This window comes from Lethenteron reissneri, chromosome 37, assembly GCF_015708825.2.
Source record: "Lethenteron reissneri isolate LAM-NWPU_2019-01 chromosome 37, ASM1570882v1, whole genome shotgun sequence".
Lineage (NCBI taxonomy): Eukaryota > Metazoa > Chordata > Hyperoartia > Petromyzontiformes > Petromyzontidae > Lethenteron > Lethenteron reissneri.
Genome location: NC_083815.1, coordinates 13194331 through 13210701, shown reverse-complemented (window position 1 = coordinate 13210701; position 16371 = coordinate 13194331). Strand labels below are relative to the sequence as shown.

The following is a 16371-nucleotide window of genomic DNA, read 5'->3' as shown; positions in this document are numbered from 1 at the left end:
AACAAATCACAAACTCTCCTACATTAAATATAAAAAGTAACATTTAACAAACAGGAGGCAATGCACACGGTAAGACAGGGTGGTTGGTACAGGGTGTCAAATTAATGGTATTGGATTCATAAAAGCATCTTTAAGCTAGTTTTATAATTCCTTCAGCAAATTATTGTCTACGGATATTCTGTGACGGTATCTAATCACCATCATAAGTAGCCATGTATTAATTGCGTGGACAACCCATCATTCTGAACCTTTGAGTCTTATCCTCTCGATTGTGTGTTTTCTCAGAAATGCCAAATTCTTCGATTAGCACGGTTGGGTATGTACGGTGTGAAAGAAGTTCAACATTCATACATACTTAAAATTCAATTATTCAAATATCCAAAGCCAAGACCCTTTGAAATAGTTGTTTTTTTTATATATGAACCTTATGGCGGGGCCCCGGGGTCCCATAAGCCCCCGGCTCTCGCATAAACTGCGTTGCTACGTCATTTTATGTCTGTTGAAGGCAAACGATACGGCAATCTATTCCTCTCGACGAGCTCTACATGATGCGCTAATCAAAGTTTCAAAGTTTTGTTTCTTCTGCGCATTCGTCCTCACTGCGCTTGGACGCCATGACAACAGAATGATCCGCGCCAGTTGGGTCGCGGCGTCTACAGTATGTGCACGGTTGGACGGAGTCGCCAAAAATAAATTAATTACCATTTTGAATTCCGTTTATTCGGGACCCCGGAGTCCCGCCATAAGGTTCATATCACCACGTTATAATATATACATATATATTAGTACACATGAATTAATCCCCAACTACTGTATGCATAAATACGAAGAGCTATTGCCAGAGACATTTGCACTTTTTCTGGAGTGGTATCTGAAGCAATCAAAATTTAAGGTGCAATGACAAAAAGTGTGTTTGTTTGCCAACACATATTTAATAACCACCGTATGTATTGTATTTGGTTGGTATCTCAAGTCTAAACGTTCCATGAGTAAAATTAATGGAATAATCTGAGGCTGAAGTAGCTGTGCTCAAACATGTTGAGATTATTATAATCTGTACATCAAAATAGGAAGCTTGCGATTGGTAATACATTATTAAAATGTTGCAGTACTCACCATAGTTTCTGACTTCAAATGCATGCCAGTAGCCATTAGTTTCGTGCTTTAAAAGAAACAAATGATCAGAATAAAACATATTTACACAGCTAGACCCTTCCAATATTCGTTTTTAATTGTTAAAGCTACTGTAAGCAACATTGTGAACACAGCACAAATAGAGGTATTCTGGCTTCAACCTTCCAGGTGAACCTGTCCCAAATGTTGCGAGAACACCTCATGGTAAAGGACTCTGGATTATGACAAATTTACAATATTTCTACTACAACCCTTAGTTATGAGAGTATATTCATGCACTTTTTTAATAAGATTATTTGACTTTGATGGCCATGCCATGACACAACATTTACCCAATATGGAACACATTTTATGCATTTTCAAAGGTATTTATAGGTTACTATATGTACATAATAGGAACATTGTTATCCTTAGTTTCTGACTCACAGCTGCAGCAGTGTTGCAGCGTTGGGACATAATGTAGGGCCTCCGATCATGTATAAGTAGCTTAACTGTTTCAGAAAAATAGTCGAATTTTGGTATGGAAATTTACAGGAGACAGTATATCAGGAACATTATAGACATACGGCTTTCCTTACACTTGGATGTCCCTGATATTGTAAACGGTAGAAACAGCTCAAAGTCCTCTCTAACGGGTGGGATTTATTTTTTAATTAGCAGAGCATGACCTGAACAACCTTGTTGTGTCCACCCCCTCCAACAGGAATAAACTAAAGACTGAGCTTTGATGACCAGTATTATGAGCCTCTATTTTTAGTAGTAAAACAAATCTGGAGACATTTTTTATTCTGCTGGGTTACCTTCAGATACGACGTCACTTATTAAGAGCGGTTTAAAATCGGCATGCCCTTCCCTCATTGAATTTTGTAGGACTTTTCACAAAAGGAAAGCGGGAGTTGGTATCAATAATTTCTTACCTCTTCTGCCTCCACCTGCAGATACCAGTATCCTTCTGGCGCCGTCTCAGACAGTGAGTACTGCAGTGACACGACGCCGTTCTCTCCCTGCACATTCTGCCAGGTCTTCTTTACGTCCCCAAAAGAACTCTGAAGACCAGTAGCATCAGCACAGTTAGCCAAGTGAGCCCTTATATACACATTAGCCAATGTTACTTGCCTAAACAATGGATTATTAAATAAAAAAATTGGTCATTTAATGATTACATTCCAGAATGGTGCAATTAAAACATGATAATAATTGGATATATGGAAGCAATATGTATAAAATGAACAAGTGCATGTCCTTTACACGCAAGGTTATGTTTATAACTACAATTACGTCAGCTCAGAGAATAACAAACCTGCAGAGAGATGTTAAAGCGTCCCAAGTAAGGCAAGCGATTGCCATGGACACCAAATAATATACACTGAACTGTCTGACCCGGCTGATAGAAATATCGATCACTTTGAATAATGATGTTTAACCAATGATAATATCCAGTATACAGTGGCGTGTTGAAGAGCTCTTGGTTTTCAGACTTGCCCACCAGGTTCATCATGAACCAATCACTATTCAGCATCTGAAACACAGACATTAAACTGATCAGTACAAACATGGTAATCTACGTGATTTTTGTTTAACTTTGCTTAGTCATACTCTTTGGGTCTTTCGGTAAGGTCACGTAGAAAAACCCAAAGAGTATGAATTCCTGCAGTCACGAAAGCTTTAAATCAAGATTTAACTTTTCTTAGGTTTAAGTTCAAATTAACGATTAAAAAGAAAATATAATATTCTAGCAGCTGGATTCATACTCCTGTTTTTTAAGAGTAGAGCCTAAACAATGATTCAGTGCAACAATACATCTCGTCATTCTTGGGAGCATCTTGGACAGTATGCTCCTGCATGTGACATGAGCCATTCCCCGGGCACCATTACATTCACAGATTTCACATATGTTACTCTCATTCCATTTTTTGTTGGAAAAATATTGTTTTAAACTTACAGTTGGAAAGGTGACCATAGTCGTTGTGCCTGAAATGTAAGAAAATAAGAATACTCATGAAGTCGTTTCATCCGATTTTTAAAGTAGTATTCCTTCATTCCTCCAAAACTAAATAAGATATTAATACATGTATTTTACTAATTTATACATTATTTATTAGCATTTATATACAAACTTAAAATTCAACATAGGTGCCAGCATTGTCAACACACTTCTGTAACCTTAAAGGTACATTTTGGGCAAATTCATACAAAAAATTGTCTGGCATGTTACATAGCACCTCACAAATTTGTATCTCTAATTCATGAATGGTCCTTGTTTGCGATTTGTAAACTTCTTCTTTGGCCCAACCGCACAGAAAGAAGTCACAAAATGTTAAATCAGGACTTCTAGCAGGCCATTATGTTGGCCCTCTACGGCCTATCCATTGACTGAGAAAATGATCATCAAGCCATGTACGAACATTTAATAAAAAAATGTGATGGAGCTCAAATAAATGGTAATGTCTTCTTGGTTCTTTCGGTAAAGTCATGTAGAATGGAAATAATAAAATAATAAAAATAAAACATAATAAAATAATTCTCACGACGTTTCGGCCACAACGCAAGCAGCTGTCCTCAGGTGAAGAACAGGTCTGTCAGAAAGACAGCGTCTGAATGAACACCACCAGGCTTGGCAGCGTATATTTAAGCTGGGTTGGAGGGGGAAGAGCGCCTTGACAAAGGAATTTGCATATCAAGAAGAATTTAGCATATTTATGGGAAATGCAGGTATGTGATTAGTACTACTTATGCCCGTGCATTATGCAGGATTAGCAGCATCAAAGGGAGGGGATATGGGAAATGCAAGTATGTGATTAGTACTACTTATGCCCGTGCATTATGCAGGATTAGCAGCATGAAAAGGAGGGGATAGGGGTAGCATTAATAAAGGGAAGGAGTGTTAATAGTATGTAGCTGCAGTAGCTAAAACCACCACGTAAACAACTAAAGTATAAACTACATAGTATCATCAGTATACTAAATATACTCTACAATAAGCTGAGTTATTAACAGTAAGTAATACATTACAATTCTACGTGGTAAAAAATATAATATGCTTCCATCTAAACTGTATTCTCTTACATCACACGAGTCTACACCATACTATATACTGCCATAGACAAACCCAACATTAAATTATATACTGTATTGCTATAAACCACCCTATACCGTCGACTATACATTGTAATATTACACTATGTATTATTCTACCCACCCTAATGTATATCACACTGCTGTATATTCACTATACAATTGCGATACTATATATTACTTTGTACATTGTATTAAGCATATACATTTTATACTATTTGTTATTATACACTGTACCATTGACCGTCGTGTGAAAGATACTAAGAGGAAGCAACGAAATATGTCAATGGGAGAGTAGTGAAGGGAAACTTGCAGCGGAGCAAAGAATGTACAAAGTAATATATAGTATCGTAATTGTACAGTGAATATACAGCAGTGTGATATACATTAGGGTGGGTAGAATAATACATAGTGTAATATTACAATGTATAAGGTTTAGGGTGGTTTATAGCAATACAGTATATAATTTAATGTTGGGTTTGTCTATGGCAGTATATAGTACGGTGTAGACTCGTGTGATGTAAGAGAATACAGTTTAGATGGAAGCATATTATATTTTTACGACGTAGAATTGTAATGTATTACTTACTGTTAGTAACTCAGCTTATTGTAGAGTATATTTAGACTACTGATGATACTATGTAGTTTATACTTTAGTTGTTTACGTGGTGGTTTTAGTAACTGCAGCTACATACTATTAACACTCCTTCCCTTTATTAATGCTACCCCTATCCCCTCCCTTTGATGCTGCTAATCCTGCATAATGCATGGGCATAAGTAGTACTAATCACATACTTGCATTTCCCATATCCCCTCCCTTTGATGCTGCTAATCCTGCATAATGCACGGGCATAAGTAGTGCTAATCACATACCTGCATTTCCCATAAATATGCTAAATTCCTCTTGATATGCAAATTCCTTTGTCAAGGCGCTCTTCCCCCTCCAACCCAGCTTAAATATATGCTGCCAAGCTTGGTGGTGTTCATTCAGATGCTGTCTTTCTGACAGACCTGTTCTTCACCTGAGGACGGCTGCTTGCGTTGTGGCCGAAACGTCGTGAGAATTATTTTATTATGTTTTATTTTTATTATTTTATTATTTCCATTCTACGTGACTTTACCGAAAGAACCAAGAAGATGAATCCCTGCAGTCACGAAAGCTTTAAATCGAAATAAATGGTAATGGTTGAGCTTGTAATTAATGGCAAGATGGTTACACTATCTACATTACTCTTGGAGTGATTATGCTTTCAAACTAGGGAGTGACTTTTCAGAGACCATGTATATATCTGTCAAGGTAAATAGATTTAAAAATGTAGGGATCATTAATTTTTTTCCCATTAATATTTTTGACACAGTAAAAAATGTAAGCGCATGTGTACAGTATTTCATGTCCGTGTTAATTTATACATTCGTCTCGCTGTGTATGTGTGTTGCTTCGTGTCAGATTATGTATTTAAGCCTGTCTGTGCTCTAAAGTTTGTGCTAGGGGCTGGTAACCCCTCCAGATGAATTACCTCCAACTAACATAGTTGACTATGGTGCGAAATACGTTCAACATTCATACATACCTTACCTATTAACGTGGAAAATACCAAAATAAGATTGTGCTGTAAACTGTGGGGAAATAGGCGTCCATGACGTATTTTGGAAAAACCTCAATTGGCGGAGCCAAACTGTATCCTCTGCCCCTCAGGGTTCCTCAAGAATATAAGTATAACCCGTAAAAGTAAAGTTTCTCACTATAAATCCTTTATTTGCGTGGCAGCGAACTTAATATAAAGGATTTAAAAATATATTCGCCTGTGGAGGACGCGGGGATCAATCCCGCGACCTTTGGCATGGGAAGCGAGGGCGCTACCAACTGCGCTACTCCGCCACGGCCTGTGGATGGGTTACGCTCTGGGCTCTTATACTGTGACGTTCAACCAAAGCCAAGAATGAGTTCTATTTGAATATATGTAAAATACATTTTTTTTGCCTAAAAAGTGTAAAATTTAGGGAATTTTTTTTCACGAACATTAATTGTCTGGCACAACGAGTCTGTGTGGAAAATGTCAGCTCGATTGGATCACGGGAAGTGGGTTAAAAAACGACCGAAAGATTTGCACGGTCCTAAGCAAGCAAGCACGCAAGCATGCGAACTTAATATAAAGGATTTAAAAATAGAAAATCGCTGAGGTTGGCCACGTGGAATGCGCAAATGCTCACTGCGCAGGGGAGGCTGCCATCCCTCTATTGGCCGCTGGACAGGTACCAACTTGATCTCTGGAATACATGTGAACTGGTTCTGGCTCCAGTCACCAGGAGGGGTAGGAATTACCAAATAGGAAGTAGCTCTTCTTTTGAACAAAATAATAAAGGGGGTGTGGGAGCATGAAATCGAGGTGTGGGAAGCTGTGAGTCCCAAGCTCTTATGGGTTCATCTCCCCATCAACAGTAGGTAAGGAATGGTGGTGGTGGCTTATGCCCCCTCTGAAGATGAACGAACATTAGTGGTGGGAAGCAGGAAACGCTGAGAAGTCAGATGCCTTATGTGATGTATAAGGCAGCTAAAGTTGCCTTTTAGAATAGAGTAATCTTGTTGGGTTACTTGAATGCCTGATTGGGTCATGACATAGGCACCTGGGTAGAGTGATTGGAAGGCAAAGGCCAGATAAACTCTAACAACGGTAGGATGCTGCTAGGCTTCTATACAGCCAATGGGCTTGTAATCAACAACCCACTGTTCCAGCATCAGCAAATGCACGTAACATTATGGATGCTTGCCAGTTTAAAGCAAGAACATCTGCTGGACTATAAAGTTACTGAACAGTGAAAGCGGGCCCATGTCCTTGATACCAGAAACTACCATGGAGCTGATCTGCCGACTGACCATCGGCTGGTCATCTGTAAGATGCGCCTGCCATACTTCCATTGCGGTGGTGAGCATCCCTCTATGACACAATTCAAAAACCACAAGAGCCTGGTCTAAGCAAAATTTTTACTTGAAACTTTCGTGACTGCAGGAATTCATATTATTGGTTCTTTTGGTAAAGTCACGTAGATAGACAAGAAAAGAAAAAGATAATAAAATTAAATAACATAAAAAATACAAATAATAATTAAAATAAATTATTATTTTCTATGTATTATTTTAATTTTAAATTTTTATTAAATTTTATTTTATTATCTTTTAATTTCTTTTCTATCTACGTGACTTTACCGAAAGAACCAAAAATTTGGTCTAAGCTACTTTATGAAGGTTGCAAGTGAACATATCATTATCGTTTGCAGGTGGGGTTGGTATCGTCTTCCCCCCCTCCACCTCATGTGGCTCATGCAGCGGCAATGACTGTATTGGGTACGCGGTCCAAACTTCCCCAGATACCCTGGATGACAAAGGATGTATTCCAGTTATTTACAACTTTCCACTTCCGAGAATGAGGTGGCTTAGCACAGCCTTCGCTCGGAGGTTCAGAGAGCCGTGAATGGTGGTCATGAGTTAGTGATGAGATGGAAACTGTCTCAATAGAGCTCAATCATAAATCACTCTCATCTTTCATTCCATCAAAAAAGTAACTTGCAGAACCACACCTGTTACCATCCTGACAATGTTGATCTGATCTCAGACCCCCAGGGACAGGCTATCGTGTTTGTCAGCGTTTTGGAGGTTTCGAGGAGGGACAATCCCTCAGTCCAGATAACATCATGAAGCAAGGTGGGGTTGACTTTGCTGAGACCTTGCATGACATCATTACAACTTTCTGGCACACAGGACAGGTTCTGCAGAATTGTAAGGATGCCCAGGTGGTCCTTATTTCCAAGAAAGGGGAACACACTAATTGCAACAACTACCAGGGCATCTCCTTCCTCAGAGTGTTTGGAGTGGTACTGACAAGGATAATTTCACATCGCCTTGCCAAGCATGCTGAAAAGAATGTTACGGAAACACAATGTGGTTTCAGACCGAGAAGGTCCTGCATGGGTGCCATATTCTCTGTATATCTGCTACAGCAGTGGTTGGTATAGGGAATATCAACTGGATGCCATATTCTCTGTATATCTGCTACAGGGAATATCAACAAGACATACATCTCTGCTTAATTGACCAGGTCAAGTCCTTTGATACCACCAATAGGTCATGGTTTTGGAATAGTATTAATACTTTCGGGGTCCCATACTCTGTGAATGGCTGTAATTCAGAGACATTTCCTGTTAAACTTGGAGTTCGACAGGAATGTCCTCTGGCCTCTACATTATTTAACATGTTCTTTGGCCACGCAGTTTAAAACACTATCCATGGCTGTAGCAGAGACATTTCCATCTTGTACAGATGCAATGGGGGCCTGATCAATGCCCTCCTCTTTGTCAATCATGGCCTGTATGCTGATGATCTCATTGTTACTCATTCTGAGGAGTTAGAGACTCTACTGCTGAACCTGGAGTGTGTTAGTAAGAGATAAATCCCACAAATGCAAAGACCTTCCTGAGTATTTTACGTCTCAAATACTCCATCCCCTTCACTCCTCATGAGTGATGGGACAGCTGTGGAAGAGTGGAGAAGTTTCCATACCTGGGCAGTTTGCTTATGTCTAGCTCCAGTTTGGCAGCAGAAGTCGCGTTCCAAATCAGTTGAGCAGCATGATCTTTTCATCGGCTGCATAACACTGTGTGGAAGCTACCTGGCTTATCGCTCCATATGAAGCTCTGGGTCTTGTCAGCCACAGTTATGCCTTCCAATCTATCTGCTTGTGAAACGTGGAGGTTTTTCAAGGCACAGCTGTGCCGGTTTGAAACAATCAGGCGGTCGTCCACTACATCTATCTGTGCTCTCCTGTCACCCTGCTGTGCTACAACACAGCAGTGGAACTCTCCTATCTTTTCGGCCTGGCTTTTAAGGGTCACTGAGCTTGGCTCTGTGCTTTCAGCCACGGTCAATTTATGTCTTTAAAATACTTTGTATTGCGTTTATAAATTGTGTACCTATTGATATTATTTATTTATTTTTAAATGTATTATTAATGTGAGGAGCACACATCCTTGAAAGATCTGGACACAATCCAATCAGTGAGCTCCTGCAACAGGCTCGTCTGCGTTGACTGGGTCATGTAGCCCACATGCCGAGCCACCGCATGCTCAAGCAGCTTCTTCTTCTCTAGATAGAGGGGGCTAAATGGGCATGACACAGGCTATAAAACAGACGGGTTGATGAAGTATAGAATTATGTGGAGCTGATTGAACTTGCCGATGACTGGTACCAGGGGTGTCAAGACCGACCTGTTGAGGTTCGTGAAGGACACAAGTGAGCAGCTGGAGCCAGTCATCCTTCGACAACAGTAGAGGTGGTGCATCTTCTAGTCACCTCAGTGAGCTGGCCCTTGATTTGCCAGTGAGCCTAATACACTTCACATGGCCTCAAGGTAAAGTTAGCCTGGCGCAAGCATGGTGGTGACGTCACCACCACATAGTTGAGAATAGCGGTTGTCATTCTTTCAGGGGCACAAATAAAGACGTATTGGGGCACTTTGCTTTGCAAAATTCAATGTCTAGTTTAAATAAAGAATTTAGTGGAGACAGACCATCATTTTTAATTAGGCGAAAAGGAGCTAACATTTAAACGGAGCACACAGGCATTCACAACCTTGGAAGTACTGAATCGAGTGTTAAGGTTGTGCCCTCCTGGAGGGCTGACCATTCCTTGGTTCAACATGTGGACTGTTGCACAATTCAATTGTTTTTAAACACATACAACAGTTACATTTTAGTGTAATCGCTCCTTTACAAGTTACATTTTACGGAACCAGACTGCATTTTTGTTCTGCCAACTGGACTTTCCTCCCAACACCCCCCACACACCCAAGCTCTTACCCACACTCAGGTTGTCAAGTTCTTTCTTGATACCACGTGACGGGATGTCGAAGGTCACATTGACGAGGGTCTCATTACCAGGTCCTGGCAACAGTGAGAAGCCCATGGCAAGATCTGATCTCGTCTGTGCATACCCATACCAATACGAAAAGGTCGCAAGGTACGTGGCACTGGTAGGTGAAGGCATACAGATAATGTCTATTAGCCTCAATACAGTAAACAAATATGCATACAAGCTGGGTGATCAAATATAACATTCAAATACACATTCCAAAACTTAATGCACTTAAAAAGTAACTGTGAATGTGTTGGCAATATTCCTGGCTGAAAGAATCTGGAATGGCAGTAACAAAAACATGCGTAATATGCATGTTACTTAGCCATCACGTATAAAACATACAAATCTGTAAAAATGCCCACACATGCCCAAGAGATATTTTGTGGATGTGCAGTGAATCACTTCAGAGACACTAATAGTAGGAGGCACTCTCGTTTATTATAGCCATCATAGGTACAGGGGATAACTATACTATGGTCAGGACAGCTAGCACACTGCCTGACCAACAATGCTGAGGAGGTGAAGGTGAGGACAAAGACGGGGATGAAGACTTAGTAGCACGACAGGTTCCATTCCAGACGACAGCCCCGACCCTGAGTTGGGGCTGTCGGGAAGAACTGTTCAGGTTTGGCGCGGCATCCTTTGGAGATGTGGCCCCACAGGCCACACTTAAAACAGGTGACGGGGGCCCTCCACAATGAAGGAAAGGTACCGCTCCGTTGTTCTCACTCCAGTTGCCGTCCCGTGGCGGCTCTCCTGCGTGGACTCTCGGCGAGCGAAGCAAAGACTTGAGGGGTCTTCTGACGCTCCAGTTCGTCCACTTCCCCGAGGGACCTGTACAGGTGGCCACCCTGGCTCGCCATCACAGGTTACAATGGGCCTGGATGCATCGAGCTACCTTGATTGAAGTCAGGTCGTCCTCCGTGGTAGGCAGAAAAACGTCCATTTCCTGGGCCAACGTCAACAGTCTGTCCAGCACCAGAGAGTCCAGGCCCACCTGCTCCATCTTTGGGTATGTGGCTTGGGCTAGTGACATCAGCGCGCTGCGAAAGGCAAGGGGCGTCTCGGCCTCCCCCCGTCTTCGCATCACAAACATTTGCCACGCATTGAACGGTGGATCAAAAATTACTGCCGTTTGGGTGTACACCTGTGACAGCGTCGCCCTGTCTGCTGTGGGAACAGCATAGAACGCCGCCATGGCGTCATCGTCCAGGGTGGTGGGAAGAGCTCGCAAGCGAACATGTAGCGGTGAAACGGCGCTGAAAGGCTGCCCAGTCGCCCCCCGCAGCTGCAAACTCTCTCACGAACGGCAGCCGCTTCTTGAGGGAAGGCACCTTTGGGCGAGATGTTGGCGGCAGGTCGAATTTGGCGGGAAACGATTCCCGCCCAATCGACAAAATGGTGGCCACTCGCGCGTCCCGGTGCTTCGTCGTTTTCCGCGCTTGTTCGGCGGCGATGGTGGGGCTGTCTGCTCGCTGCCCCCGAATCGCTGCGTCTTCCTCCGGCTCCTCCACCTCCAGCTGCACAACCAGCGCTGCCTCCGTGGACAGTAGGTCCGCGAGGCGTGCGTTGCGTACACGCCGTCCTCCTCCGGACGGGGGGCAGCACGGAGTTGTCGTTCCCCACCCGCTGCTCCGCCAGGATGGCCTCTTCGGGACCAGTTACCGGGGTGCTGAATTCCGAGGCTGTCTGGAGAAACACCTCAACATCGTCTTCTTTGTCCGAGGACGCTACGGTAAGAGCTTTCCTCCTCGTTGACTTTGACACTGTAAAGCAATCTTTAATTTCCCTATATATAAAATAAAGATATTTTTTGTTTAATCTTTAATGCGTCTGGCACCAAATGTAGTCAATCATTTCAGAGACACTAATAATAGGAGGCACTCTCGTTTATTCTAGCAATCACAGGTATAGGGAATACCTATACTATGGTCAGGACAGCTAGCACACTGCCTGACCAACAATGCTGAGGAGGTGAAGGTGAGGACAAAGACAGGGATGAAGACTTAGTAGCACGATAGGTTCCATTCCAGACGACAGCCCCGACCCTGAGTTGGGGCCTCCCTTAAATCCCCCCAGCGTGGCCTGGCTCTGCCCTCGGCCATGCCCCCTTCTGGAACCTACCAGAAGGTTCTGGGCTAGACCCCATGTGTCCCCTCGGTCACCTTTGCCCCACATCTCTTACGCCTATCACGTGCCCTGTTAGCCGGGTGGGCTGCTACGTCCTCATATGCCCCTTTCTGCAGCAACAAGCGCTATAGCACCCTAGTGACCCATTCCGTGGCATTGCATGCTCTGCTGGCAGAACGGCTGCTACACCTATTCTATGTCACTACATATGTAGTAGTTGGTAATTTGCATTGTAGGTAGTAAATTGGACTCATGAAGCATTTTTAGCCATCGTTCCACTTCTTTTTAAAGCATTCAATAAAGAATGAAACTAGAAATTAAAGAACATGCAAATTACCGAAAATACAACAAGAATTAAACATTGAATTAAAGAAGAACACACACATTCTTGAAAATACAACAAGTGCTGGAAGCATAAAATTCAGAAAAATTTGATGCTTGCAAAATCATACGCAAGATGGAACAATAACATGATAGAAACCATTTTTAAATAATTAAAGGATTTTAAGCAGCTATCCATAGAATCAATTTGTATTACACATCTAATGTAGCTCTCAGAGACACCGTCTTGTCTTCTTAAGAATAAAGTCCAATGACAACTCAACATGTAACCGCGAGTGACTCTGTATACTTGGGTAGTGACACAACTCTATTCTGAGACAACATAGCTTCCAATCTCAAGACAACTCGCAGACGATGGAGACGACCTGATTCAAGGCGACGGCGACAGCGGTTCCCCACACGAAGCAGCCCCAAGCCTCCACTCCTTGCCTGGTCCGGCCACGCCCTTATTCCCGAATTCTCCTCACAGCACCGCCCTTATTACACTTTCCCGCCATTGGATCCCATGCTCCCACTCATGTGACCCTGTCAATGCTTGTCTCATTAATCATCATTAGCTCGTCCATTAGTAACCATGGTCCCAGGGAACTATACTGTCCCGCTCTCGCTCCACACTGTCACTACACATATAATCCTGAGCAACATTTTTTTTCCAAATGAGGAAATGCTCTATCTGTCATATTTGAAGCAGTGACTACTGCCCTTTGCAGGATGAAAGAAGGAAGAAAACATGAATATGCATGAGGTCTTTAATGCTTTACAAAATTAATACATACAACCCGCTGACATGGATTAGAAACATGAACATTAAAGGAAATAATGGAACAATAAAGTTAAACGTGCATAATGGTGAAGTGTATTCTTGTAACGGTTCCTTTGTAAACTTCCAAAAACCATTTAACTCAGGAGGAATTGATGCAGTCATCATCCGTCATCATAGATCAAGGCATAACTTAACCATATAGAGATATAATAAACAAATAACATTTAAAAACGGAACAGCCACACGAAGATACGTGAAGAGAGAACCAAAATACACATTACGAGAGGAGTTGTAAAAGGTGGCATACTTTCGCCAAAGTCATTCACAGAAAAAATACAATGGTTTTTTTTCAATTGCATGGGAGAAACTAAGGGATAAATATGAAATGAGTACTTGTGAACTGTTACAGCTTTGCTGATACTCTATAGTCATTGGATCATTCAATGAAAATGAATTTTAGGATATTTAAAAAGAACTTAATAAGGCTACAAAAGTTTTGAAAAAAATAAGATCACGTACAATATATGCTGTGATAATATTTTGTCAGTGCAGACATAGATAAGTACAAACACAAATTTCCTCTAATTTTACTTGTGTTCATTCAAATACAAATGGGCAACAATTAACAGTTACAAAATATAATGGAAAGACAATAACATTTTATGGGCTCATGAAATACCAAAAAATTACATTCTTTTCAGAACCTCAATACATAATATATTACGTAAAAGTAACATTCTGAGTACTGTTTAATAGTAATATATATTTAGCAGAATTCAGAGCCCCTTTTTAACCCACTGCTGGATGAAGACCTCCCCATGGGGTGTTGGTCGTGAGGCTGTCTGAAAATACTTAACCACGATGGACACTGCCGGTTGGTGAATGGGTGACCCACAACGGGTTCAGATAACACTTGCTAGCGTTGTTAGGCCGGGATTCAAACTTAGGTCACTGTGTTCATAACAAAGTGCAGTAACCATTGAATTGTGGTTATCTCTTTAGTACTGCTTGTATAATGTTATTTTTTTTATGAAAAATACATATTAAGCATAAAAAATGCAAATCATGAAAAATACATATTCAGCATAAAACATATCATATCAAGACTGCCTTTAAAATGTAATTGCTTTCAACTATCTTTCGTGAGAAAGTTATGTTTACCAGGATATTCATGTGACACATTGAGAATCTTTTATTTATGTACTCACAGATTTGCTGAAATGTGAGTTTGATTAAATATACTTTTCAACAAAAAAACTTACCTTTGAGCAACAGTGGCTGTCAGCAGTAGAATAAAGAGCTTCATCTTGCATGCGTACACAAGAACCTAAAACAACAGCAGTAAAGAAGCTGAGCAACAGAGCCAAATTTTCACTTACATTATTTTAAACTATTTTCTTTATTTTATTTCCAGCATTTCAAGCCAGTGTGAATTTTGGGGGTGGAGTGAAGTTGCCGATCATGGATTAGGTATTGTGTCCTATGCATTAGGTTTTGTGGACATTTTTTCAGACTTGCAACTGGTTATGACATTTCGTGGTCTGCCTTGAAGGTAGTCTTGATTTGTTATACACCTCTTGATTTGTTATACACCTATTAGACACTTCTATCAGACACCTCTATTAGACACCTCTATTAGACACCTCTATTAGACACTTCTATTCAGCCCCTATAGCGTCAGGGGGCTGAACGGGGCCAAGCGCCCCTGCTGAACGCTCATCCCCCTTTCTAAATTCCTAGAGTGTAGCAATGTACATCACAGCTTTTCATCACATACATGGGGAAGAGAGCTAGATGAATGCACGGTAGACAAACTTTAATCATATCATTACCCATTGTGTCTCTTTTAAAATGTGTTCAAGATGTGTGTATAACATTGTCGTTGTTCCCTGTCTCCCCCACCCCTCAAGTGTGTGTATGCCCATACATTACAGGGTTGCCTCTATAGTTCAGTGAAATTCACCTGGAATCCCGGTCTTGATTTGCTGCAATCAGAAGAGCAGTGAATGAATCACTGCCCTGAGCATTTCCAGTGCCCACCTTTTTTGTATTTATATAGGGGTTACGGAATGAGGAAGCATAGACTCTGTTAGCTAACCAGCTTGGGTGATTGCACACGCTTAGGTTCCACAAATTGTTTACTCTTAAATATTTGTTATGCAAATTATATTTGAGACTTAAGAGTATGTTGCTACATCTTTAAAAAAATCATGAGAGTCACTGATTTCCTTTGATTTGGTAATACCATCCATAATTGCAGTATATTATCAGATCATTATTTTCTTTTAAATGCAGATGGAAAATGTGATGAGTTTTGCATTGTATTGCTACTTCTACATATGTTAACATGTATTGAAATGATAAAAAAAAACATATCAAATCCCTTTCACTATGAACATTGAACATTTCTGTAAGTGACAATTGACATCTAAGGTAATTGTGTTATGAATGTTACACATATTTCTTAATTTATCATTTACAGAAATAAATTATTAAAATAATTTATGTTGTTATCAGTGTTTTGGTTACTGCTTGAGTTGCTATCGTTGATCGTTTGTTTTTTGTTCTTTTTTGTCTCCCCCTCTGTCTCTTCTTCCCCTGTGGTTCTTTTCCATTTGTAAGTCATCTTAAATGGGCCCTGGTGTTTAAATGATTAATCAATGCAAGTCAGTTACATCACACTTTGTGCAGCAGTTCTGTCTGGTGGCACTGGTTGGAGTTCTTGACTTACACTTGAAAGGGTTTCTAAGTTTAAATTCCTGTCTATGTTCTACTCAGCTTATCAGCTCTTTGTCGTCAATAAAATTATAATTCACTTCATAGTCCTCTGGAATAGGAACTCCATTTGACAAGAGCTCTGCTTCATCGTTGTTTGGTCTTTGAAGCATGTTACCTTATATAGATATTAGTATGATGTCTTACTGACATCTGCTCAACGCTTTGGAATTTACATGGTTTGACGTTGGATGGTTGGGATTTTTTAACCAAAATCTTAGTGCTGATGCAAACTTTCCTAGGA

At 41.0% G+C, this 16371-nt stretch overlaps 1 protein-coding gene across 2 annotated transcripts in view; it reads right to left on the bottom strand.

Annotated features, from left to right (window-relative positions):
- Positions 1–15363, bottom strand: part of LOC133351427 (CD109 antigen-like) — a 93786-nt gene extending 78423 nt beyond the window's left edge. Inside the window, exons 1-7 of one of the 2 annotated variants that reach the window (XM_061566625.1) lie at positions 15316–15363; positions 14615–14679; positions 10060–10229; positions 3077–3105; positions 2435–2653; positions 2052–2180; positions 1117–1162 (exon numbers count right to left, since the gene is read on the bottom strand). In XM_061566625.1, coding sequence (XP_061422609.1) covers positions 1117–1162; positions 2052–2180; positions 2435–2653; positions 3077–3105; positions 10060–10229; positions 14615–14658 — 637 coding nt within the window. In that variant the 5' untranslated portion in view covers positions 14659–14679; positions 15316–15363. Of the gene's footprint in view, positions 1–1116; positions 1163–2051; positions 2181–2434; positions 2654–3076; positions 3106–10059; positions 10230–14614; positions 14680–15315 lie in introns of those variants that run through there. The other variant, XM_061566627.1, reaches the window with a different exon arrangement.
- Positions 15364–16371: the final 1008 nt, after the last annotated feature.